This window comes from Giraffa tippelskirchi, chromosome 3 (genome assembly GCF_054371585.1).
Source record: "Giraffa tippelskirchi isolate mGirTip1 chromosome 3, T2T-mGirTip1v1.2.pri, whole genome shotgun sequence".
In the NCBI taxonomy this organism is placed as follows: domain Eukaryota; kingdom Metazoa; phylum Chordata; class Mammalia; order Artiodactyla; family Giraffidae; genus Giraffa; species Giraffa tippelskirchi.
In genome coordinates, this window is record NC_137277.1 from 122,050,580 (window position 1) to 122,077,712 (window position 27,133).

Genomic DNA, 27,133 nt, shown 5'->3' on the forward strand with positions numbered 1-27,133 from the left:
CTGAATTGGTTTGCCATTCCCTTCTCCAATGGACCACATTTTGTCAGAACTCTCCACCATGACCCATCCGTCTTGGGTGGCCCTACACAACATGGCTCATAGTTTCATTGAGTCAAACAAGGCTGTGGTCCATGTGATCAGATTGGTTAGTTTTCTATGATTGGGGTTTTCAGTCTGTCTGCCCTCTGATGGAGAAGGATAAGAGGCTTATGAAAGCTTCCTGATGGGATAGACTGACTGAGGGGGATACTGGGTCTTGTTCTGATGGACGGAGCCAGCTCAGTAAATCTTTAATCCAATTTTCTGTTGATGGGTGGAGCTGTGCTCCCTCCCTGCTATTTACCTCAGGCCAAACTATGGAAGACTTCCCTGGTAGCTCAGATGGTAAAAGTGTCTGCCTACAATGCGGGAGACCCAGGTTCAATCCCTGGGTCGGGAAGATCCCCTGGAGAAGGAAATGGCAACCCACTCCAGTACTCTTGCCTAGAAAATCCCCACTCCAGTACTCTAGCCTGGAAAATCCCATGGACAGAGAAGCTTGGTAGGCCACACCCCATGGGGTTGCAAAGAGTTGGACACAACTGAGCGACTTCACTTCAAACTATGGTGGAGGTAATGAAGATAATAGTGACCTCCCTCAAAAGATTCCATGCATATACTGCTACAGTCCGTGCCTCCAACTCTGCAGCAGGCCACCAGTCTCCAGTGGGGTCACCATTCCTTTCTCCTGGGTCTTGGTGCATAAGGTTCTGTTGTGCCCGCCAAGAGTCTATTTCCCAGTCCTGTGCAAGTTCTGGCAGCTCTGTGGTGGGGTTAATGGCTACTTCCTCCAAGAGGACTTATGCTATACCCAAGTCAGCTGCACCCAGAGCCCCAGTCCCTGCAGCAGACTACTGCCTACCTGTACCTCCACAGGAGATGCTCAAACACAGTTCTGTCTCAGTCTCTGTGGGGTCCCTGGGTCCTGGTGTGCACAGGTTTGTTTGAGCCCTCTGAGCATCTCTGGCAGGAATGAGGTTTGATTCTAAAGGTGAATTCGTCCCTCCTACCATCTTTCTGGGGCTTCTCCTTTCCCCTTGGACGTGGGGTATCTCCTCACAGCTGCTCCAGTGCCTACCGTCCTACTGGGGTTTCTCTGACCTTGGACGTGGAGTATCTCCACAGGGCTGATCCAGTGAAGTGTAGGCACTGCTCCTGACCTTGGACGTGGGGTATCTCCTCTTGGCTGCTCGCCGCGATTCCTTATATTGACAAAGGAGGCAAGAATATACAATGGGGCAAAGACAGCCTCTTTAATAAATAGTGTTGGTTCCAAATAGGAAAAGGAGTACGTCAAGGCTGTATATTGTCACCCTGCTTATTAACTTCTATGCAGAGTACATCATGAGAAATGCTGGGCTAGAGGAAACACAAGCTGGAATCAAGATTGCCGGGAGAAATATCAGTAATCTCAGATATGCAGACGACACCATCCTTATGGCAGAAAGTGAAGAAGAACTAAAAAGCCTCTTGATGAAAGTGAAAGAGGAGAGTGGAAAAGTTGGCTTAAAGCTCAACATTCAGAAAACAAAGGTCATAGCATCCAGTCCCATCACTTCACAGCAAATAGATGGAGAAACAGTGGAAACAGTGGCAGACTTTATTTTGGGGGGCTCCAAAATCACTGCAGATGGTGACTTTAGCCATGAAATAAAAAGACGCTTACTCCTTAGAATAAAAGTTATGACCAACCTAGACAGCATATTAAAAAGCAGAGACGTTACTTTGCCAACAAAGGTCCATCTAGTCAAAGCTATGGTTTTTCCAGTAGTCATGCATGGATGTGAGAGTTGGATGATAAAGAAGGCTGAGCACCAAAGAATTGATGCTTTTAAACTGTGATGTTGGAGAAGACTCTTGAGAGTCCTTGGACTGCAAGGAGATCCAACCAGTCCATCCTAAAGGAAATCAGTCCTGAATGTTCATTGGAAGGACTGATGTTGAAGCTGAAACTCCAATTATTTGGCCACCTGATGCAAAGAGCTGATTGATTTGAAAAGACCCTGATGCTGGGAAAGATTGAAGGTGAGAGGAGAAGGGGATGACAGAGGATGAGATGGCCGGATGGCATCACCGACTCAATGGTCATGAGTTTGAGTAAACTCCAGGAGCTGGTGATGGACTGGGAGGCCTGGTGTGCTGTAGTCCATGGGGTCGCAAAGAGTCGGACACAATTGATCGACTGAACTGAACTGAACTGATGAATCATGTAGTGATTTCATTATTGTAGATAATCCAGTTACATATTAAGTGTTAATAGTTGCTTGGTATTTTACAACCTCAACTGAAGTTATAAAGTAAGTATTCCGCAAACCTCCTGACAGTTCCTTGACGATGGAGCTGGCCTGGCATTTAGTCCTTATTGTCCTTTCAAGTTTTTCTTGCTGGGGTTTAGACTGGGACTCTGATAAAAATTTCATCTCAGCTGCTGGTCCTCTAACCAACAACTTGCTACACAACCTGAGGGATCCCCTGGGAAACCAGGATTCTCCCTTTGTAGCTGAAGATGAAGAAATTTACGTTTGTCGCCAGCCACTGCCTGCATTCCTGCCAGAGTACTTTAGGAGTGTCCGTGCCAGTATGATCACCCATTACAAAGTATTTCTGCCGTGGGCACAACTTCTCCCAGAAGGAATCTCCGAGAATCCAGACAAGGAAACAGTGCTGTGCTACCGGCAACTGCTTGAGGCCCTCAAGACTGCTCAGCTTCAGCCCCTGGTGGTTCTACACCACCAGACCCTCCCTGCCAGCACTCTCCAGAGAACTGAGGCCTTTTCTGATCTCTTTGCTGCCTATGCCTCCTTTGCCTTCCACTCCTTTGGGGACCTAGTTGAGATCTGGTTCACTTTTAGTGACTTGGAGAAAGTGATCACGAAGCTTCCCCACCAGGAATCAAGATCTTCACATCTGCAGATCCTCACTGATGCCCACAGAAAAGCCTATGAGATTTACCATGAAAAATATGCTTCTCAAGGTGAGTTCACACAACCCTGATGGCTGACCCACCGGCAGCCTTCATCATCCACCTCCACCCACTCTTCTTAAAGCAGGACTCAGCATTTCTTTCCACTTACTTTCAACAGTCCCCTCATAGCTATTTATAAGTGAGAAATTAATACCATCCTGAAGATTTCTTGGTGGAAGTAGGTAGGGGCGGCTTGCATTGTACCATGCCCAACATCCCCTTTGAAAAATGTCTTTAAACCCTCCTAACCCAGTCTTGAGTCTACACTATTATCAATTATCTTTCTGTCCTTCCTTCTTCAGTCTTGCCTCCCTGACTCTTCCTAGGACTTCAAGATTGCCCATTCTCTCTCAGCCTCCCTGCTTTCTTTTTTATGTTCTAATTTTTTATATTTTTGGACCATGCTGTGTGGCTTGGGAGACCTTAGTTCCCCAACGAGGGGTCAAAACCATGCCCCCTGCAATGGAAGCTCAGAGTCCTAACCACTGGACCACCAGGGAAACCTTGAGCCTCCCCATTTTTCTTATGTAAAGCGAATTTCATGTTCTAGTTGAAGCCTATATTCCAGCAGGGGAGACAAATACAAGATGAAATAATGATATGCTGATGGATAGTGAGAAGAACATGATTACAGTTGTCCATATTAATGCTTCATAGCTAATTTAAGCTTCCAATTCAGTAGGTCTGGACAGACTCAGGACATTGATTTTAATATACTTCCTAGATGAATCTGAGGTATACCAATTTTGAGAACCGATTAGATTAATTGGATTAGATATGCTTTTTAGTTTTTATTATATACTGTATATTTGTATACCTACTATATATCTGTATACTTGTATATTCTACTTTTTAAATTTATTTTTAATTGGAAGATAATTGCTTTGCAATTTTGTGCTGGTTTCTGCCGTACAACATGAATCTGCCATAAGTATACATATTCCCCCTCCCTCTTAAACTTCCCTCCCACACCATATTCTACTTTTGAAACTTAACATATTTAATTAACATATTCTCATTTTAATAAAAACTCTTTGAAAGTATGATTTTCAGTGTTCTTATATGTTCTTATATTAATGGCTCGTTCAAGATATTTCATTTTTACATTTAGTTTAATTTTCACAATTAAAAATTATGTTGCAATGAACATATGCATAAATGCTTGCCTTCAGATAAATTCTTTCTGACAGATTCTTTTTTAAAAAGAAAATTTATGTATGTAATTTATGGCTGAGGTGAGTCTTCATTGCTGCACACGGGCTTTCTCCAGTTGCACAGTGAGAAGTGCAGGCTTCTCATTGCGGTATCTCCTCTTGTTGCTGCTCCCAGGCTCTATGCTTGAGGGCTTCAGTAGTTGCAGTACATGGGCTTAGTTGCCCCATGGCATGTGGGATCTTCCTGGACCAGAGATCAAATCTGTGTCCCCTGTTTTGACAGGCGGAGTCTTTAGCACTGAGCCACCAGGAAAGCCCTCTGAGATTCTTGAAACTGAAATTACTGGGTCAGAAGATGTGTGTTCTTTAAGACTTCAAAGGATGTTGCTAAATTATTTTCCAGAAAAGTTGTAACGTTATACTAACAATTGCAAAATTGTTCTTCTGACCCCACTCAGCCTGTTTTCAGTGATGTAATTGTTTTATCATTCATGTAGACAGAAACAGTTGATAACCGATCTATAATAAAAATAGAAAAGAGTTTTATTCAAGCCAAATGAGGACTATATCTTTGGAGAGAGCCTCTCAGAAAGCTCTGAGGAACTCCTCAAGAAAAACATGGTTTTAAGCACGGTTTTATATTTCATCAGAAAAAAGAACATCAACCATGACAGGGGTACATTCCTGCAAAATTTTGAAAAAGACAGATTAGAAATGTGTATGGCTTGCCACCCGGGAAGGAAGCCTTCTTAGCAAAGGTGTACTAACACTGACGTCCCAGGAAAAAAGGCATTCATCTCTATCTTCACAACATTCTTTACTTCTGGACAATGCATCTTCTTCTTTAATGGTTAAAGCGCATGGACAATGTATGTTTAATAGACTACAAAACAGGACGTTCTAGTTAAGCAAAAAGTTTATGTTAAATCACGCATAAGCCAGAATGACTTCCCCATATCTCAGTACGTGAAAATTTTCTTCCATCATTGGTAATTTGATGGCTGAAAACTATTATCTCCTTATATTCTTTCTTTGCATGTGTTCAATTATAGAGTGGTTAAACACTTTCTCTGTGTTTAAAATAAAATCAGGGCAAGAGAAGAAAGAGTGGGAGTGTGGATGGGGTTATTTTAGATATGATTGTCAAAAATGCTGTCCTTGTACCACCTTTTTAGCCAAGTGGAAGGAGGGAGAGAGCAACCATAGGATCTGGAGGATTACATGCCCCTGGGTGAGAGAACAACCCTGCCGAGGGAACAAAAGCCCAGCTGTCGGTTTCATAAACTGTAGAGCAAGGGGGAAGAGGAGATGCCGGATTTGAAACTGGTTTCTTTAAAAGCCTAATGCATATATATGGAATTTGAAAGATGGTAACGATAACCCTATATGCGAGACAGAATAAGAGACACAGATGCATAGAACAGTCTTATGGACTCTGAGGGAGAAGGTGAGGGTGGGACGTTCTGGGAGAATAGCATTGAAACATGTATATTATCATATGTGAAACAGAACACCATTCCATGTTCGATGCATGAGACAAATGCTCAGGGCTGGGGCAATGGGATGACCCAGAGGGATGGGATGGGGAGGGAGGTGGGAGGGGGGTCCAGGAAGGGGAACACATGTAAACCCATGGCTGATTCATGTCAATGTATGGCAAAAACTACTACAATATTGTAAAGTAATTAGCCCCCAACTAAAATAAATTTATTTAAAAAAAAAAAGCCTATAATGGAATGAGTGAGAAAATAAATAAATATTTATTGACTGTAATTCTACTGAAGAAGCTTCGAGTAAAATGAACTTTGAAAGAAGGCAAAGCTAGATGTGGATAATCTGAAGCTAAAGAAAATCTGTTTTATTTTGAGGACGAATTCCATACAATTATTTTAAATTATAAAGCTACATATACATGTTTGTTAAAATGTTTTACATATTTCATTTTTTATCTTCATCAGGTTACTAAAGACTATTTCTTTCTTAAATTATTTCTTTCTTAAACTTTCTTATTTGCCTTCTTTTCTTCTTCTGCTCATTCCTCCCAGCTTTCATTTCATGTTTTATCAACATCACTATATTGTCTGTCCCTGATATAATGCAGGACACAAAGTAAATTCTCTTCTCAGTCTCTTCGCTATTCCAAAAAGCTGTTTTCCTTCTTCCTTTCTCTCTTTCATTCATCCCTCCGCTTTTAATCCAATTCCATAACTTTGTTTTTCTTTGTAAAATACATTTTTAATATACCCCCAAAAGTTACATATGTTGATTAAAAGCAAAACATAACTTTTCAAAGGCAGGGATATTGAATAATATCCCCTGAACTGAAAAGAAATCTTGAGACCAAAAAGTGAAGCAGGCAACTCCATAAAGTGTAATTATGGGATTTATTGTGAGTAACTTACATATGGGTTGGATCGGCGATCTGGAAGCAAATGCAGCTGCATTCCCCACTGCTGGGCTTCCCTGATAGCTCAGTTGGTAAAGAATCCGTCTGCAATGCAGGAGACCCTGGTTCAATTTCTGGGTCAGGAAGATCCCCTGGAGAAGGGATAGGTTGCCCACTCCTGTATTGTTGGGCTTCCCTTGTGGCTCAGCTGGTAAAGAATCCACCTGCAATGTGGGAGACCTGGGTTCAATCCCTTGGTTGGGAAGATCCCCTGGAGAAGGGAAGGGCTACCCATTCCAGTATTCCGGCCTGGAGAATTCCATGAACAATATAGCCCATGGACACGACAAAATGTCAGACACGACTGAGCGACTTTCACTTCCCCACTGCCAAAAGGGGTACGGGGAATTTAAAGGGGCCAAAGCTAAAAATACAATCTGACTACTAAGGGAGTAGCACATTTGCACCAATGGGAGCTGGGGGTTTTTCCCCCCCCTTGGGGTCTCATGACCATTATTCCTTGTGGACCATTAACTATCTGTGTTAGCTGAAGAGCATTCTTCCAGTTCTTGCATCAGATGAAGACAAGGGTAAAAGTTGATAGGAAACTTATCTGGCTTGGGTGCATTTCTTGTGAGTACACTAGAACTCAGTCATGCAGGAAGGGAAGTGGGTAGGACTGCAGGCCTAAGAAGGAGCTGACAAAATGGAGTCAGTGTGATTCAGCCACATAATAGTTAATATCCATGAACTGACCGCTCAGTCCAGCAATTAAGCTATAACAATACTGTGATGGTTTTGTAACATATAGAAATATTTAATTACTATTTATACACATGGAATAACAGTGTTGTAGGTCAATTATGCTTTAATTTTTTTAAAGCAAGAAAACAGCAAAAAATGAAATTATATGTACAATATAATACCTCCTAGGTAGATACCCAAGAGAAATAAAAGTAAATGTCAAGGCAAAAATATTTGCATCACAAATATTCATAGCAGTATTATTCATAATAACCAAAAGTGGAAACAACCCTAATGTCTATCAATTGATGCATAAACAAAAAGTGGCATATTAGTAAAATGGAATGTTACTCAGGACTTGAAAGGAGTGATGTATTGATTCATGCTACAATATGATAATTCTTGAAGATATTATGCTAAGTGAAAGCAGCCAGCCCCAAAAGACCACATACTATATAATTTCATTGATATTAAATATCCAGAGTAGAAAAATCTATAGTAGAGACACTAAAGTAGAGTAGTGATGTCTGGGGCTAGAAGAGAGAGTGGGAACTGACTGCTAATGGGTATGTAATATCTTTCTGGGTGACTAAAGTGTTCCAGAATTAGCACAGAGAGTTGCACAGCTTTGTAAATGTACTAAAGATAACAAAATTTTATAGTTTAAAGGGATGTATTTTATAGTATATGAATTATATCTCAATTTTAATGTAAAAATTAGTTAGAAAGTTGAGGGTTTATAAGACAAAACAAACCATATCACAACCTTTGTCTACTTGTATATTTTTCCCTATCTCGTCTCTCATTCTCCCCACTCCATCCCAGCTTAGCACTGTGCTAAATATTCCATCCATCTTGTTTTAGACTATGGCTTTCCCCCTCCCACATTTGGTGTCACAATGGATGTACAAGATCAAGCATTTCAAATAAAATTATTCATTACAGGAAAAGTGGCATTTTACTAAATATATTTTAGCCAAAAAATCACCATGTTTAAAAATTAAATTCCCATTTACTGCTGATTAGAAAATAAACAATCTGAAATGAAGTTCTAATTTTTTCCAAGGAATTTTTTATTAGGGTATGAGTTACCTACAGTGAAATGCATGGATCTTAATTTTAGAGTCTGATCGGTAAAATTGAACCCATACCCTTATCAAGATATAAAATTGAAGCCGTCCCCTCATCACAATCGATATAAAACATTAATGAGCACCTCCAAAAACCCTATTTCTGATCATTGTATCCCTTCCTAATCCTAACCCCAGAAACAAACATTGATCTGGCGCCTATCAGTATAGATATGAATGGAATCATACAGTATGTACTATTTTGTCTGTCTTTTTCCATCGGCATGTTTGTGAGATTCATTTATTTTGTTGCTGTTAGTAATTTGCTGCTTGTTTCTTCTAAGTGGTGCTCTATTATGGATGTATCACAATTGAGGGGCAGTTGGGCGATTTCCACTTTGTATCTCTTATGAATAAGTTGCTATGAACATTCTTGTACAAGGTTTTGCATGGGCGTATGTTTTCATTTCTCTCGGATAATACATAGGAGTGGAAATGCTGGATTACAGGGGAGAGATATGTTTGACTTTGTAAGAAATTGCCAATTTCCTAAAGCAGTTGTTCCATTTTATACTCCCACTAGCTATGTGTGAGAATTTCAGTAGCCTCATAATCCTTTCTAACATTTGGCATCTTCAGCCTTTTCTATTTTAGCCATTCTGATGGTATCTCATTTAGATTGCATTACTTTTTTAAAAAAGGTTTCTATCCAAACTGCTTATGTATTTAAATAATTTAGTGTCCAGTTTTACTTGGTTTGGAATTTAGCATGATGAAAGAGTATTATACTTTTTGTAGTCCTTTAGGACTTTTCTGTTCCAACAAAATTGTTTCCAAGGCTTATTCATATCGTTGAATAGAGCTATATCATCTTCTTTTCACTGCTAAATGATATTCCACTGTGGGACCAAGTCAAGTTTTATTAATTCATTTTCCTGCTTATGGACATTCTAGTTTTCAAATTTTGCTATTATGGACATAGCCGTTATGAACATTCTTGCACATGCTTTTTACTGCATATGTCTAAGAGTTTCACTTGTGTTTATACTCAAGCGATTGCTAAATGGGGGGGATGTAAATATTTAGCTGTGAGAGACAAGTTGTTTTCCATTGTGGTTATACCAACTTACATTTCCTTGAGAAATGTATAAGTTCCTGTTGACCTTTTCCAACATATGTAACTACCAGAATTATAAATTTTTGCCTATCTCACAGATGTAGAAATATTTCTTTATCATCCTTTATCATCTTCTTTACCTGATTCCTATTCAGATTGAGCAGGTCTTCATGTGTTTATTAGTCATATTTATTTGTTTTGTATAATTCCTGTTTTGCCTTTTATCCATTTATGTTTTGACTTGTTAGAATACTTTATATATTCTTTAATCTGCATTGGGATGATGGTATTTTTCCACTTCTTATCTTTTCAATTTTTTCTTGGAGACTTTGAGGAACAGAATTTCTTACTTTATACAAAATTATCAATCTTTCCTTTTGGTAGATTTTTTTTTATAAGTTCATTTGTAAACATTTCTTAAAATAATTTTGTTTATTTATTTTTGGCTGTGTTGGGTCTTCATTACTGCGTGGGCTTTTTTTCTAGTTGCAGTGAGTGGGGGCTACTCTCTAGCTGCCGTGTGCAGGCTTCTCATTGTGGTGGCTTCTCTTGTGGCAAGCATGAGCTCTAGGGCACTCAGACTTCAGTATCTGTGGCTTATTGGCTCAGTAGTTGCGGACACTGAGCTCTAGCACACAGGCGCAATAGTAGTGGCACACAGGGTTAGTTGCTCCAAGGCATGCGAGATCTTCCTGGATCAGGGATCAAAACTGTATCTTTTGAACTGGCAGGAGAATTCTTTACCACTGAGCCACCAGGGAAGCACACAATCCTTTTCCCCTCTACTGTGAATCGCAAAGATATTAGGTAATTGTACATCTTTCCAAGCACGTTATTTAGTCATTTTCTGTCATTGTGTCATTGTTAATATTTCTTAATGATTAAGGGATAATCATTTAAAAGTTAGAGATAACCTGAAAAATTAAAAGCTATTGGTGGTTAAGCGTTTTTTCCTTTCTAATCAAGACTTTTAAAAAATTAATATTACTTTTTTGTTTGCTTCGATTTTTACTTGTTTTGCATATCCAGGGCCAAGGAAATAATTTGTTCAGCATGTTGGTAATATATCCATGGGAAGATAGTCTATCAATGCAGGCAAACCTTTAAAGCATTTTTACTTTTTGTTATTTTAGTTCTTTATTTACATGTTTATTGAGTTAGAGGTACATGAGAAAATGTTAAACCAAACAACTACTTTGAAAACCGATTGAGTTGGTGATTTGAATTTATTTGGCTATTTTAAAAAATACTTTGCCTTACCTAAATTCACTTGAATCCAAAACTTGAAGTATTCTAGTAACTCACTGAAATAACTGAGGTAGTGACTTATTTGTTTAAAGATTGCATACATCCTACAACAATATTACTTTTTAGAACAGTTTTAGATTTATAGAAAATTTGAGCAGATAGTACAGCATTTCCATATGTCCCTGTCCCTGAAACCAGTTTCCCCTAACATAAACATCTTACATTATTGTGGGACATTTGTTGCAATTTAAGAACCAATGTTGATACCCTATTACTAACCAAAGTCCATGTTTTATTCAGATTTCCTTAAATTCTCCTGCATGTCCTTTTTCAACTCTAGCATCTCTTCCAAGATACCATATTATATTTAGTTGTCATATCCCTGTAGGCTCCTCTGAGCTGTGAAAGAAGTTACAACCTTGTGCATTGGTGGCCAGGATGTAAATGGTGTAGCCACTATGGAAAACTGTATGGCAGTTCCTCAAGAAATTGAGCATACAATTACTATATGATCTAGCACTTGTGGGTATACACCCAAAAGAATTGAAAGCAGGAACTTGAACAGATATTTGCACACCCATTTTCATGGCGTTATTCAAAACAATCAAAAGATGAAAATAATCCATATGCCCATACAAGGATGAATGGATAAATAAAACATGCTAGAAACATACAATTGAATGTTATTCAGCCTTAAAAAGAAATGAAATTCTGACACATGCTACAGCGTGGATGAACCTTGAGTATACTACACTAAGTGAAATAAGCCAGACACAAAAGGACAAATACTGTATGATTCCACTGAGAGACTTCCCTTTCATTTTTTCTTTCATCCATTGGAGAAGGAAATTGCAACCCACTCCAGTGTTCTTGCCTGGAGAATCCCAGGAACGAGGGAGCCTGGTGGGCTGCCGTCTGTGGGGTCGCACAGAGTCAGACACAACTGAAGCAACTTAGCAGCAGCAGCAGCAGCCGCCACCTATATGAAGGACCTAGAATGATCAAACTCCCAGAGACAGAAAGTAGAATAATGATTACCAGAGACCGGGTGGAGGAGGGAATGGGGAAGTATTCACGGACCTGGAGTTTCAGTTTGAAATGAATGATGGAAATTTGGGGAGGTGGATGGTGGTGACAGTTGCACAACAAAGCCACTTTAAAAAAACTTAATGGTGAATTTTATGTTATGTATTTTTACCACAATTTTGAGAAGTTCTTTTCTAATGACTGTGTGTTGTTATAAACCTCCTGCTCATGTTTTCAACATCCTACCGTGGGAAGGATATGAAAGAAGATTCTTGGCAGAGAGTTAGAAGACCAGCAGGAGTGTGAGCATCTCTCTCACAGGAAGAGTAGAGTTGCACACACGTCTCCCGCCTGCCAACACTGGAACACAATCTAAGGCAACACTAGGAACTCCCACCCTCCTCCTGAAGCATTGATACTGGCAGTTCAATACTGGACTGATGGATTACTTTTATTTAAACATTTGGGGCAAAAGGGAGAGGAACAAACAAAAAGGGGCTGTTTTGTATGAACAATAGCAATGGCTTTTAGAGGAATGGCATACTTTTGTGAGGGAAACAGAATGGAGCTTATCCTTAAACAAAATCTAGTAATACCTGTCAGGGACGTGAACTCACACATTGCCATGCAGTAATTTTCTACATGGGCTTGAAACAGTTAATACTCAACCCCCAGCAAACACTGATTTTGAGTTCTGTAGACAAGAACACTGACCTTTAACCATATCCAGCAAAATTACAAGATAAATTATCTTAAGCCAGTGCAATTACCCCCCACTTCAGTCCCAAATAAACATGAGCTGCCAGCTTAGAATGAGCTTCCAGTTTTGAGTAACTTGCATTTTATGTTATTTTAAGAAGTATAGTTTGTGCTTGCACTAGGAACCAGTTGGGAATAATATCGGAAAGTTTATTTTATATAATATGAGAATTTCTGGAACCTCAGGTACGTTTGTTCACTCTGAGTGTAAAAAGAGCTTGTAAAGTCAAATAGGAGTGATGTGTGAGTCAATTGCACTTAGGGATTAACTGTCCTCCTGTGCCATGTCATTGATCCAGAGATAATACTAAATTGGACATTTAAAAATGTTCAGCACAGGCTGAGAACATATGTTCTACGTGTGCTGATGTGATGATAGACTGAAGTGTGGAAAATCTGCAGAAGGTGAAATGGCTCCATGGGGCACAATCACTGAATAATTGGAAAATAGCATTATCTTATCAGAATGAGGACCAAATGTCTTTGAGTGATAGTCCCTGCTCAGAGGATTTCAAAGTTCCATTATGCTTATCAAAATAAGCACTTTGGTAGTTGGCAGCGGTTATTAATAGTGGTTTCATTGACTGGGGAGATCTTTCTCCTGTATAGAATTTGAATGTAGGGGAGAGGTCAAGCATATAATCTTGTAGTTTAAGTCTCAAACTCTGGCTTTAGGCCATTTTGTTTACTGTTTCCAAAGCACAGGTCTGAGCACCTGCCTATGCACCCATCACAAGCTTGCTATTTGGAGAGACTCAAGAAATGTTGAAGCTTGCTCGTCAGGGAGCACACACTCTCAGCGGGAGATAAAGACTTTTGTGTATCAAGGAGTTAGCTGGTGCTTCTAACAACTGAGGCATCCCAAGTCCACCACGTGAATGGGTGCATGCTCAGTCATGTCCAATTCTTTGCAACACCTTGGACTGTAGCCTGCCAGGCTCCTCTGTCCACGGGATTTTCCAGGAAACAATACTGGAGTGGGTTGCCATTTCCTCTTCCAGGGGATCTTCCCTACCCAGGGATGAAACCCGCATCTCCTGCATCTACTGCATTGGCAGGTAGATTCTTTACCACTAAGCCACCTGAGACACCCACAGCAGCATGTTTCAAACTGTGGTCTGAGCACCACTGTATCTGAAGCACCCAGGAAGCTTGTTGAAAGGCTCTCATTCCTGGGTCCACCCCAGTTGGCTGACAAGAAGGACAGGTGATTCTGATGTACTTAAGTTTCAACACCACTGTTAGGTGATCAAATGTCAAAGCGAGAGGGTACAAGCTGCACAGGTCTATATTTCCTTCATATTCTCCTCAATGCACAGTAAGGGTTGAATGGACATTTGCAGAGTGAATAAGGACAGGTAACAGCAGTCCCCTGAGAACACCCTACCTTTCCAAAGTCTCTCCACTTGGAACTCTAAACTGTTGTTTAGACCAGCAGTTCCCAAGCTTTAGTGTGTGTCAGAATCACCTGGAGAGCTTGTTAAACACTCAGAGGCCACGGCTTATTAGGAACTGAGACGCAGTTCTCTCCATTCTGCCTTTTACATTGTGTGGGGTTAGGGAAAGGAGCTGTTTTTAGTCTTGCAAAAGACTTCACAAGTGTCCTGCACTTCACCGTTCTGATTTATATGAAACAGTCCCTAAAGGGACATTTTTTAAAAAGCTTGTTTTCTAAAGTCTTTCAGCTAGAGTAAAATCATGTGAGTGATTTCTGCAGAAATCTTTTTTAAAGTTGGTGAGCGTGGGACTAGAAAGGCCAATAGAAAACGAGTTCACCAGTGGCTTCTGGGGTCACAGCCTCCTTCCTCTCTCACCTACATCCCCTCGTCTGGTTGGTTTCAGGTGGAAAACTCTCTGTGGTCCTGCAAGCTGAGACGGTCTCCAAGGTCCTGCTAGAACCGTCTACGTCTGCGCTTGTCAAGGTAATGACAGCCCAAAGAAATAGAATCTGTAACTTCTGAGAAAAGTTGCAAGTTTAATTTAAAAAAAAAAACAGAAATTTTTGTTGACTTGACATTCTTTCTTTTTAAATTTATTTTTATTGAAGTGTACTTGACCTACAATGCTGTGTTAATTTCTACTGTACAGCAAAATGATTCAGTTATATATATATCATATCTATATATACATTCTTTGTCACATTCTTTTCCATTATGGTTTATCACAGGATATTAAATAAAGTTCCCTGTGCTATACAGAAAGACCTTGTTGTTTATCCATTCTACATATAATGGTTTGCTTGACATTCTTACAAATGCCTCTTTTGAGTGTTATGCATTCTCTAGATTTATAATTACTTTAAAACAAAATCTTATTTGTTGTAGCCCCACCTCTCACTTGGTCAAGTGTCAGCTTTTGCCTACACAAAGACGTCAAATGCCTCTGGTCTTGCTCCTTCTTGAAAAAGAGCTTATCAGAAGAGAGGTCAGTTTTGTATTTTTTGTTTGTTTTTTAGCAAAACAGATACTAGGGTAAGAGTGCTTTTTTTAAAATAACAGTAATAACGTGGTCCCTAGAGTGCCCATCCTGCTTTCTACCTCCTCTAAAAACAACTTTTAACTATAATTGTAATGAGAAACGTTAAAACATTTGAGAATTTAACAGCTTTGGCCCTTGTAATGTTGACTGCTGGGCGGCATGGAAAGCCCTCTGAGAAAACAACCGACTCCTGTGGTTGTGCAGCACTGTGTCTGTGTTGTGATGGAGGCCCCATATGTCAAGGTCCAACTTCAGATTTACAAGCTCAGGGGTTTAAAAACCAGACATGATAAGGTTCTGAAATGACCAGGTCCAAGACTGATAGTATGACCAGAATACCAGAATATCTAAATTCTTTTACAAGGGGCGATAGCTGCTATCAGTTATGAGCTCAGGAGACCAAAGGGCTGATCAGAAAATGCTTGTCAAGCAGTGGTCTTTGAACTGATCTCTCTGCCCCCAGTTCTCCCATGCAATGCATCTTTCACTGAATTCCCTGCTGAGAAGCTGCACGCCCCTGAAATCGTGAAATTCCTCAGAGCCTTCCAGAATGCGGCTCACCAGACCCTCTTGCTGTCTCTCTGGCCTCACCTTTTCCCCAGTGTGTATGCTGTGCTCGCCACCAGCTCTCCCGCATTCCCTACCTCTGAAGTCCTATGCTCCTTGCCTTCCTCAAATCTCTTCCAACAAAAGTCTACCCATTTTTTTTTAATTTTAGTTGGGGGCTAATTACTTTACAATATTGTAGTAGTTTTTGCCATAAAGTCTACCCATTTTTAACATCAGTGTGAATGTGCCCACCATAAAGAGGCTTCTGTTAATAATACTTCCCCACTAAACCTGATGTGGTCTCTCCCTGCTTGGAACATTTTAGCCATTTGTTTAGGTCTGTTGCTGCTGCTGCTAAGCCGCTTCAGTTGTGTCCAACTCTGTGCGACCCCATAGACGGCAGCCCACCAGGCTCCGCCGTCCCTGGGATTCTCCAGGCAAGAATACTGGAGTGGGTTGCCATTTCCTTCTCCAGTGCATGAAAGGGAAAAGTGAAAGTGAAGTCGCTCAGTCTTGTCCGACTCTTAGCGACCCCATGGACTGCAGCCTACCAGGCTCCTCCGTCCACGGGATTTTCCAGGCAAGAGTACTGGAGTGGGGTGCCATTGCCTTCTCCGTTGTTTAGGTCAGCAGTTCTCAAATTTTGGTATCAGAATCACCTGGAGAGCTAATAAAGTACAAAACTTAACGTGGAGGGACGCCCTGGGCTTTCATAGCCTTCCCACATTCCCAGGTGAGGCTAATCCTCACCAAGATTTGAGGTGTGGGCTTTTCTTATATCACTTAGAACTTTCTGCCTGTTCTTCATGTGGTCAGTACATTTACTAACTCTCTCTATCAAGTTGTAAGTTTCTGTGGATCCTACTCATCTTTAAACCCAGCACAGTGACTTTCACGAATATGAAGTCAATGACCACGTGCTGCATGGAGCTGATAGACAAAGCAAGGGCTGAGAGGGCCAAGGGGAATGTTCCAGTGGAGCTTGCCAGTGGGGAGCAATCCTGTGGAATGTTGAGCAAGCATGGCAATAACTTGATTGGAAAAGCCATAGGGGGCAGTGGAGAGTCAGTCATCTGAGGCTGCAGTGCACTGGGTTGTTCCCAGATGCCATCACCCACGGTCTTTGTCCCAAGGGAAGAGAAGGGGAGAACACGGCAACAATCTCGTTGTGGCCAAGAGAGAAATGGCTGGCTGAAAAGGGTGGAGACTCTGAATCTGTAGTTCTTAAAGTATATGCAGACAGAGACAGGGTGGAGAGGTATGTCCTTAATTGGAGCACAGATAGGAGTGTCCATGGACCATGAGAGCTCTGTTCTTGGATTACAGTATGGGCCAGGCTAGGGCCAACAGGAGTGGACTTAAAGCTGTGTGTTTGAAAGTAGCCAGTGACTATAGCCTACAATTAAAACTCCAAACTCCAGTAGGGTCTGCAGAGATTCCTAAGTGGACGGTGGGTGGCTGAAGCGCCACTGCCTCTGTCCTGCAGAGTGGAAGGGCCATGAGAAGGGTACTACCCAGGGCAGCTCTGGCCTCTGACCCCTTTCCTTAGAGTTCACTCACTCGGTGGAAACTCACCCTTTCTGGCCCACAGTACTTCTTTTACTCACTCAGTCATTCAGTCGTACGCATTTATTGAGCCCTTCCTGTGTGCCAAGCACTTTGCTGAGTGCATACATGATGCAGTCCTCACAACACAAGAGGTGCACCCCATACGCATTCTCACCTTGTCCCCAGCTTTTCCTCATCCTGCTTCACCCTTGGAAAATCCCGGTTTGGAGTATTCCATTTAGTAACAAGGGGAGAAACAAAAAAAGAATAGTTCTGAGCAGTTCTTCATCTTGAAATTGCTTATGTTCTAATGATTCTATTTGTTTATTTCCAGGATGCAGTTGACTTCGTCTCTCTTGATTTATCTTATGAATGCCACAATGAGACAGATTTACCACAGAAGTTGAGTGAACTGCAGGTAACTTAAGCTATTTTCCATATTGATGATGAATGGCAAAGGTTCCTGAGAGCATACTAGTCATTTAATGCTTCAGCTGATGCATAAACTGGTGGTCCAGTGGTTAGGACTCCATGCTTTCATCACTGCCAAGGGCCTGAGTTCAATCCCTAGTTAAGGAACAAAGTTCCCACAAGCCTTGCAGCACAGCCAAAAAAGAAAAAGAGTCCGTATACATGCAGACTTCCCTAGTGGCTCTGATGGTAAAGCGTCTACCTACAATGCGGGAGACTCAGGTTCAGTCCCTGGGTCAGGAAGATCCCCTGGAGAAGGCAATGGCAACCCACTCCAGTACTCTTGCCTGGAAAATCCCATGGACGGAGGAGTGTGGTAAGCTACAGTCCATGGGGTCGCAAATAGTCAGACATGACTGAGCGACTTCACTTTCACTTTCTTTCATACATGCAGTTTTGTCTGAGGAACTTCCCATAGAGAACCTCTGGAGGTTAGATAGTCTTCCCTGGAAAGGATGAAGAGGGTTGGCTTGTTAAGGTAAATATTTACACGGATCCTCTGCTCTCTCAAGTAGAAAGCTATTGAGAATCAGAATTCCAGTGTTCAGGCTGAGATCGAAAAAGACATTTTGTAGATGTGGTCATGGAAATATTTACCTTAACAAGCCAACCCTCACTCTCTCTCCACTCTCCCCAGAGCACCTGCATGCCCCTCTCTGAGCCTTAGCTGCTGCTCCTCACCGGCACACAGGTGTCTTAGGGCCTGGGGACCCATCGCATGTCCGCAGGTTCTGAATTCTGCAGGAGCTGCATGTGGGGGTCCTGCATTCCCCTCTCAGAAGAAACGCTGCTCACCAGGGAATTCCCCACTCAGCAGACGGCTCCTCCAGCAGACGGCTCCTCCAGCTCTCCAGCCCTGTGACATCACAGGCTGTCCCACTGTGAATGGATTTTTCAGGAAGGAGAAAACCCTCTATTCCCTTAGTAATTTGACTTTACCACATTGACCCAGCACAGAGAAGGAACAAAGCCACATGAGTCACAGCCCCACTAACTGGTTCTGAGCGAGTTACTCTGTTTCTCAGAGCTTAAGTCACCTCATTGTTACTGATGGCTCTGAGAAAATAAAGAACCTCCAGGCTCCTGTTTGAGTAGTTGCTGTGGGTATTTCTCAGTAGCTGTTAACTATTCAGAGGAGGGGAAGATAGTGTGGGGAAAATGACCAAACCCAAGAAAAAGTAACTTAAAGTGAGGTCAAACAACTTGTCAGCCCAAAGATGTTCCTTTTGATACTGAAATGGCTAGAAATTGGAGAAAAATGACACCTGCTCCAATTTTAATGAAGACAGTTTCTTTTCAATTTCTTTATGGAAAATGTCAGACATTTCCCAATGGTAGAAAGAAAAACATAATGAAGCCATCTCCAAGTTCAGAAGCTGTCAACTCGGGGTTGATCTTGTTTCATTTATACCCTACCTCCCCCCTCCCCAAACCAGACTGTTCGGAAGCAAAGCCTCGACATTATAAGCATCATGATGGCAGCACCTGATAGAGCTTCTTGTAGTAGCTCAGGCCCCTGACATGGGCAGATAGCCTTGTTCCTGGTCCTAATACAGCGACTAGTTCTAGGAGGTACCTTGTGGCCTAAGGTGACAGGATAGATGAACCTATGTCTTTGGTGGGGGTCTGTATAGAGAATGGCCTATGTGATAGAAAAGTGTAGTTTTTTCCTCCCTCAAGTCTGGAGTCAGCTCCCTTTATTAACTGACACGGCTAGCGGTCATTTCCAAAACCACACTGAGTGTTGTGGCTTCACGTCTTGAAAATCTGTCCCTGTTAACTAACAACTTACTCTCAGCAGCTTCGGTTCACTTGCTGGCCTATATCATTTTCAGACCATTGAACCACAAGTGAAAGTTTTCATCTTCAGTCTGAAACTCCAGAACTGTCTCTCCACCAGGAACAACATAGCCCATCTGCTCTTCAGCCTTGTCAAAGGTGAGCGGACCATCACTGGAGAGGTTTGCAGTGATGTTTGGTGCATTGGATTGTAGGGTAGCAATCTTGAGAGTCTGGGGTTCCAACAGGAGAAGCGACCGAAGAAGGTTTGGTCTGAGAGCCTGCCCTAGATGCGTGTAGTGTTCCTTGCCTTCTTATTGTTGGTCACTTAGTTCCCACTGACCCAAGAAAGAAGAGAAGTTCTGTACAGCATGTGAAGGATGCCTGGGTCTCATGGAGATAAAGACCATCAGGCCAGAGATCTCTGGTGTAAACATGGCAACTGCCCTGTGCCCATCTGTCTGCTTCCACTACTCCTCCCTCTAGGGTCTGTCATCTCTGCCCCCCTTTGCAGGACTGCTCTCTGCCCACTCCAGACACTTCTACTTTTGTTCATTTCCCCATTGCCTGATCAGCATCTTCAGTTATAGGACCCCACAACTCATGCACCATCTCCACAATGTCTCTTATTTCAAATTCTTGAGAGTGATTCTGATTGGTGGGCCATGCATCAGAAGACTTCTCCTGGGACTTCCCTTGGTGCTCCAATGGTTAAGACTCCATGCTTCCAATGCTGGGGTTGCAGGTTCGATCCCTGGTCAGGAAACTAGGATCCCACATGCTGTACAGCATATAAAAAAGGTTAACATTACATTTGATAAAAATTTTAAAAATGATTATTAAGAAGAAGATTGTCCTGGTCCAATCTGGTCAAGGGAAAGCGGTGTCCATTAAGGCCTCAGGGGCTGAGGACCACTAGACACTCTGCAAGAAGGGGCCAGGGGCAGGCCCCTGGGTGCCTGATACCTAGTTCAGTCTCCCTGTAAGGTCAGAATATGGGAGATGTTGGTCGTGCCCTTTCTATCACCTGTAACCAGTGCTGAGCTGGCTTCACAGACCCCATGAACCACATCCATGGATGCCACAGTAACTCTTGCCCTAAATCATCTTTGGAGTAATGATCTCTGTTCTTAAATCCCATCCCTTTCTAAGTGGTTGAAATAGTCAATCTTATGTTTATAGTTTCTTACAAAAAAGATTCCACCCTCTCCTGATGTTTGAGGTCTTCTAAGTCAGTTCTCTGCATTTGGTCTCTAGAAAAGCAGCACCAGCATCACTGGGAACTTGTTAGATATTCACATTCCAGAGCCCACCTCTGATCAGAAAACTCTGATCAGAAACCTGGGAGTGGGCCCAACAATCTGCGTTGAACAAGCTCCACAGGTGATGCTGATGCACATGGAAGTTTGAGAACCGCTGTTCTTAGTAGGAAAAAAAGTCACATGTGACCTCCTTAAATCTTAACCTTGGAATTTTCCAGAGGGGCTTGGAACCATTGCTTGGAGTTTGGCTGTGGTATATGAGTGAGGAGAACTGTTGATGGCAGTCATGCATAGTTGGGTGGGCTTCAGGTGGAATGAATTAAACTTCCTCTCTGAAAGTGGTGGCCTAATAAAAGACAAAATGGAGAAATAAAAAAAATAAAAAATAAACTACTTCTCTTACAGCCATAAATGAAGACCAAATGTTCACTATTGGGTTTGATATTAGTACATTCCTGAGCTGTTCATCAAGTTCCAAGAAAAGGTAATGTTAGATTTCCTGTCGAACTATCAATAACTGATGTTTGCAAAACTCTCTGCTGTTCTTCACCTGTGTAAACTCACGGGACTGTTATCATGTGCCCTTTGGATTAGTGAGTCCTCTGTGGCCATTCTGGACATGAGAGATGGAGATTCAGAAGGGAAAGCTGAGAACAGTGTCCCTGGGCCCCTTGCAGTTCTGACATTCGCACCAATCATTCAGCCTCCTCTAGTTCACCAAGTGCACACATGGAACAGAGCTGATGTTTGAACCCCTGCCTTCCAGTTAAGATCTTGTTGGAGGCATTGTTAGATGATGAAGAGCAGGCTGGGTTAGTGATAGACTGCCCATCCCTGAAGTTACGTGATCTGAGTAAAGTGAGTTCTCTGCACCATTTTCTCTCATGAAATTTGAAGCATATTACCTGCAAGGAGAGAGCATAGATGGGAAAGTCAGCCGTGCACCGGGCAGAAGCCTAATTCAGTGGTTTCTCAGGACAAAGGTTTTAAATTATTGTGGGATTGCAAATAATTTCTTAGCACATGACTAAAGTACAAAATTTTTAAGACACATACTAAAAAAAGAAAATTAGAGCAGATCTGCAATTATCTCCATAATTATGTCAGTCTCTTGCACTTACCTGGAGAAGGGTATGGCAACACATTCCAGTATTCTTGTCTGGAGAATCCCATGGACAGAGGAACCTGGGTGGGTTACAGTCCATAGGGTTGCAAAGAGTTGGACATGACTGAAGGGACTTAGCACCCACACATGCATGCACTTACATTCCAATGCATTTCTCAAGCAAGGAAAGTTTGGTGTGGAAACTGGTGCAGGGAGTTTCCCAGAACCCTCAGCACTCCACAGGAGTATGTTGCACAATGGAATGTCTCGTACACCGGTGTCAAGGAAGGATTACGGGCAACCATTAGCTTCCCAGACCTTCAGCTAGAGCTCACTGCGGACATTTCTAGCATAGCTCTGTCCAGGATCATAAGCTTCAGTGCACTACCTCTTTGTACCTTTTTTCTCCCAGCACTTGGCTGTCCTCAGCCTTGTCTCCCTCTACTGTTCAATCCTCTCAACTCACTTCAAATCAGCAGTTCACATCACCAGACCCTAAGCAGCTACATGTCAGGCTCTGTGCTGAGAGTATGAGAAGTATATTGCAGGTATACTACATGAGCAAGCAGGTCAAAACTGCTCTCTGTTTATACTTGGAATCAGCTGAGGAGTTCTGGGCTGTGTTTCTCGGAAAATAAAACTGAAGAGGTCAGAATAAAATGGGCAGTCTGAGAATGCAGTGATTATAAAACCACAAGATGACACGAGACATCAGTTCCAGGATTCTCTTTCTAACACCTTGATCTCTCGCTGCCTCTCCTGAAGGGAAGGTCCAATGTTGGCTAGCAAACTGAGAGTGGGTGAATGTTGCTGGAGAACCTGCAGGTGCTGGGGCAGGTGGAAGCAGGTTCTGAGAGGACAGACATCATTTTCTCATTGGAGTGGTTTAGACTCAGAAATGAGACAGAGAGGCCCACCAGTGACTCTAGCAGAGAGTGTGGCAGGAGATACAGCACTGCTCTCCAGAGGAGAGGATGAAAACATTACCTGGGATGCTCTGAGGGGTTAGAGTAGAGGGTGAGGGACAGCTGAAGGAGGGACACCTGGAAGGCTGGGCATACAGACTTCTTGAGCTAAATCTCTACCCAAGTGAGGCAAACCCAGGCTCCAAGGCCTGTATGGCAAGTTCTGTTTTATCCAGGAGGAGTTTATTTCTTGAAAACCTCTTTTAATCCAAGCCAGAAGGACAGTCATAATCAGATGGGTTGGGTCAGAACAGCTGAGTGGGCACCCCTCCGTGTCCTTGGTGTGCTCCAGACTCCTGCATCTGTTTTGGATAATCCACAGCTATAGGCCATCATTTCCCGTCACCACTTTTCTACCAAATGCAGAGAAGTTGATGCTCCATAAAACAGAAGGAGCTTAAGTTTGAACCCTGGAGAAGGGCATGGCAACCCACTCCAGTAGTCTTGGCTGGAGAACCCCAGGGACAGAGGAGCCTAGTGGGCTACAGTCCATAGGGTCGCACAGAGCGGACATGACCGAAGGGATTTAACACATACATATTTGTAAGGCCCCGGCCCCACTCCATGGGAGAGAGGTCTTTCTGCGCTCTGGGCCAGCCTTGTAAAATGTCAGCTCCTCTGCACACGAGAGCCGTAGGACAGGGAGTTGCTCTTGTACTTCATTGCCTCTCCCCATGTGGATTCTCTTCTCCAGGCTAAACACACCCACCTCTACCAGCACTTCCTGAAGGCTGCCCTCTGCTGGTGAAACTGCTGCATGTTCTCAGGCACTGCTCTCCAGCCCAAAGGACAGGACTCAAGGAGGGAGGGAGAGAGGAAGGAGAGAGAAGGAAAACAGACTAGAATTAAATAGAATATATCAGAATTGTTGTGTATGAAAATAGCTTTTTAAAAATAATTTTGTTTATTTTTGACTCAGCTGGGTTTTCATTGCTGCACGGGCTTTTCTCTAGTTGAAGAGAGCGGGAGCGATGGGGTGCAACTTTTCATTGCAGTGTACAGGCATCTCATTGCAGTGGCTTCTCTTGTTGCAGAACATGGGCTCTAGGGCGCTCAGGCTTCAGTAGTTGCTGCACAAGTACTCAATAGTTGCAGCTCCCAGGCTCTAGAGTACAGACTCAGTAGCTATGGTACACAGGCCTAGTTGCTCTGAGGCACGTGGGATCTCCCTGAACCAGGGATCGAACGCATGTCTTCTGCATTAGCAGGTGGATTCTCTACCACTGAGCCACCAGGGAAGCCCCCAAAATAGCATTTCTATGTTATGTTTTATTTCAGCTATGTTTATTTCAGATATATTTATTTCTGAATAAATATTTATGTTCATAAAACATAACACATATATGCATATAATGTCCACACATCTACACATATACATAGTGATAAGTGGTTAAGCAAAGACTCTGAGCTCTATCATTTGCAAGCTGTATAATCAAGGAGCTCTCATTTTTAAAAAAGATAAAAGTTTATTGACATAAATGAAGCCCAGCGATGAACAGTCTAGAGTGGGTAAAATCATCAGGAATCCAGGTTCCTCTCTTGTTGCTTTGTCAACCTTAACAAAACTTCTACCTCATGGTGCTGGATGGATGCTTGAGCTCCTGCCATTATGACCATAACCCAGGCAACATAAAGAAGAAAGGAGGTTGTAGCTGGGAGTTATATTTAAATAGTACACATCAGTAGAGCTGTACTGGTAGTTCAATTACTGAAATATTTCTGTACCAGCTGGTAAATAGCTGCTGGCCCCTGATGCCCAGAAATTACTCACTTCTTTAAGTCTCAGTTTCCTTCTCTTTTGGAAGATAAATAATGTAGTGCCTATCTCATACACTTATTTTGAAATTTAAATGAGGTAATTAATGTACATACATTTTTATCACAGTGGCCAATATAGAATCAAAAGACTCAATAATTGAAGTCATTATCTTTAGCTGTGTTTTATAAATATACATTATAAGAAGAAAAATTTCATCAGAACTGAAGACAGTATTGAAGGGTGATCTAATACAGAGAATAGTAGCATTAGCACAGTATTTTCAGTCATGCAGGAGCAGTGATAACTTGCCTAAGTTCAGTTCAGTTGCTCAGTCATGTCCAACTCTTTGTGACCCCCATGGACTGCAGCAGGTCAGGCCTCCCTGTTCATCACCAACTCCCGGAGTTTACTCAAACTCATGCCCATTGAGTCGGTGATGCCATCCAACCACCTCATCCTAACTTGCCTAAGAAGGGTTAATAATAATAATTTCCCATCTCCCAGTCACTTCCTGCCCATCATTTAGAGTCCGTGTTATTGGAATCTTTATGGACTAAACACATTGTCACCATTCATCAGTCTCCAATCACCTATAAATTTGAGTCATTACTTATTATGTCCCTTTATGTCACTTCACTCCCTCAGCTGGTCTTGTTCTCTGAGTGACAGCCTGACCCTCCAGACTGCCCTGCAGCTGGGCCCGGACACAGCAGTAGACGCCTGGCCGCCCCACTCAGCCTATCAGAGAGTCTGGGAAGCATTTGCCAACCAGTCCAAGGCAGAAAGGGATGCTTTCCTGCAGGATGTTTTTCCTGAAGGCTTCCTCTGGGGTGTCTCCACGGGAGCTTTTAACGTGGAAGGAGGCTGGGCCGAGGATGGAAGAGGGCCGAGCATCTGGGACCGAGTCGGACACCAGGACACTGCCAAGGGCCAAGCAACGCCAGAGGTGGCCAGCGACAGTTACCACAAGGTAGACACTGACGTCGCCCTGCTCCGTGGCCTCCAGGCCCAGGTCTACAAGTTCTCCATCTCCTGGTCCCGCATCTTCCCCACTGGGGAGGGGCCTAACCCCAACCCCCAGGGCGTCGCCTACTACAACAAACTGATTAACAGCCTGCTGGACTCGCACATCGAGCCCATGGCCACACTGTTCCACTGGGACCTGCCTCAGGCCCTGCAGGATCGCGGCGGGTGGCAGAATGAGAGCGTGGTGGATGCCTTCCTGGACTACGCGGCCTTCTGCTTCTCCACGTTTGGGGACCGTGTGAAGCTGTGGGTGACCTTCCACGAGCCGTGGGTGATGAGCTACGCGGGCTATGGCACCGGCCAACATGCACCGGGCATCTCCGACCCAGGGGTGGCCTCTTTTAAGGTACTTCCCATCCTTGCAGTGCCTACCTGTTGGAAGAGGAAGGGCATGTGGTTGGAAAAACATTCTTTTACCTTCCCATCAGCAAATCTTTCCTTTTTCTTCTTTAGAGGAAATTGGAGGGAGGGAAGGAACTGTTAAAATTGTTAAAAGTGCCAAACGCTGTTCTGGCACTTTAAAAATTGTTACCGCATCCTCAGAATGGCTCTGATGGATGAGGGAATTGGGGTTCAGGAGGAGAAGCAATTTGGTTGTGATTACATTGCTAGTGGGTTAGCAGTGTGAAACCAACATTTTGAGCCCAAATCTACTTGACTCCAAAGCAAGTTTTCCATGCCAGCCAGGACTTAACTGCAAGTGACAGAAAACCCAACCTACACTGACTTTAAAGCAAAGAGGGAATTTCTGAGTTCAGAAGACTGCAAAGTCCTAGTTTTAGCTGATCAGAGTAGAGTTGTTTGGACCACAGATGATGTTACCAGGACTCAGTTTTTCCTTTTCTCTTATTTCCCTCATTGGCTTTATTCTTGGGCTACCCAGTAGCCAGATGGCCACAATCCCTCTCCCATATTTCAAGATCAGTAGAAAACAGGAAAGATTGTTTATCTCTGTTCTGGCAAAGTTCTCCCTGTGCTCATCATCTCTGTGTGGGTCGCATGCTCATCCCTGAACCAGTCACTGGGTCTAGGGTAGGGGGCTGTGAAGCTCAGTGCAGATCCCAGCTCTACCCCTCAATACTGGCTGCGAGATGGGGAGGTGGGGACAGAGGAAGGTGATCTTTCCAGGGGGCAATCAGAGTATCATTTCAACAAGAAGGGGATGTATATCCTGAAAACAAAATATTTTTTCTTTTTTTTGACCACATGTGGCATGTGGGATCTTAGTTCCCCAACCCGAGATTGAACTGGTGCCCCCTGCAGTAGAGGTGCGGAGTCTTAACCAGGGAAGTCCCTGGAGACAAAATTTTAAATATCTTCATATGGGTCCCAAGCATCGTCTTCCTTTTTCTTTGAAATCTCCCAGAAAATCTACCAGCTTCACTGGCAACATTCTTCAAGATAAGCATGTTAGTCTGGCTTTCCCCTGCCACACTTTGGGTTCTGTTCTGAAATGGGCTTCCCTGGTGGCTCATATGGTAAAGAATCTGCCTGCAATAAGGGAGACCCGAGTTCAATCCCTGGGTCAGGAAGATCACCTGGAATAGGGAATGGCAACCCACTCCAGTAGTCTTGCCTGGAGAATTCCATGGACAGAGGAGCCTGGCGGGCTACAGTCCAGGGGGTCACAAAGGGTAGGACATGACTGAGTGACTAACACACACAAACTGTTCTGAGACAGGA

At 42.9% G+C, this 27,133-nt stretch overlaps 1 protein-coding gene across 1 annotated transcript in view; it reads left to right on the plus strand.

Moving 5' to 3' along the window:
* Positions 1 to 2,373: 2,373 nt before the first annotated feature.
* LCT (lactase) overlaps positions 2,374 to 27,133 on the plus strand; it is a 53,983-nt gene continuing 29,223 nt past the window's right edge. The window contains exons 1-6 of the mRNA XM_081579120.1: positions 2,374 to 3,013; positions 14,351 to 14,430; positions 17,418 to 17,501; positions 19,390 to 19,492; positions 21,001 to 21,079; positions 25,070 to 25,796. Of these exons, the coding sequence (XP_081435246.1) occupies positions 2,374 to 3,013; positions 14,351 to 14,430; positions 17,418 to 17,501; positions 19,390 to 19,492; positions 21,001 to 21,079; positions 25,070 to 25,796 (1,713 nt within the window). The remainder of the gene's footprint in view (positions 3,014 to 14,350; positions 14,431 to 17,417; positions 17,502 to 19,389; positions 19,493 to 21,000; positions 21,080 to 25,069; positions 25,797 to 27,133) is intronic.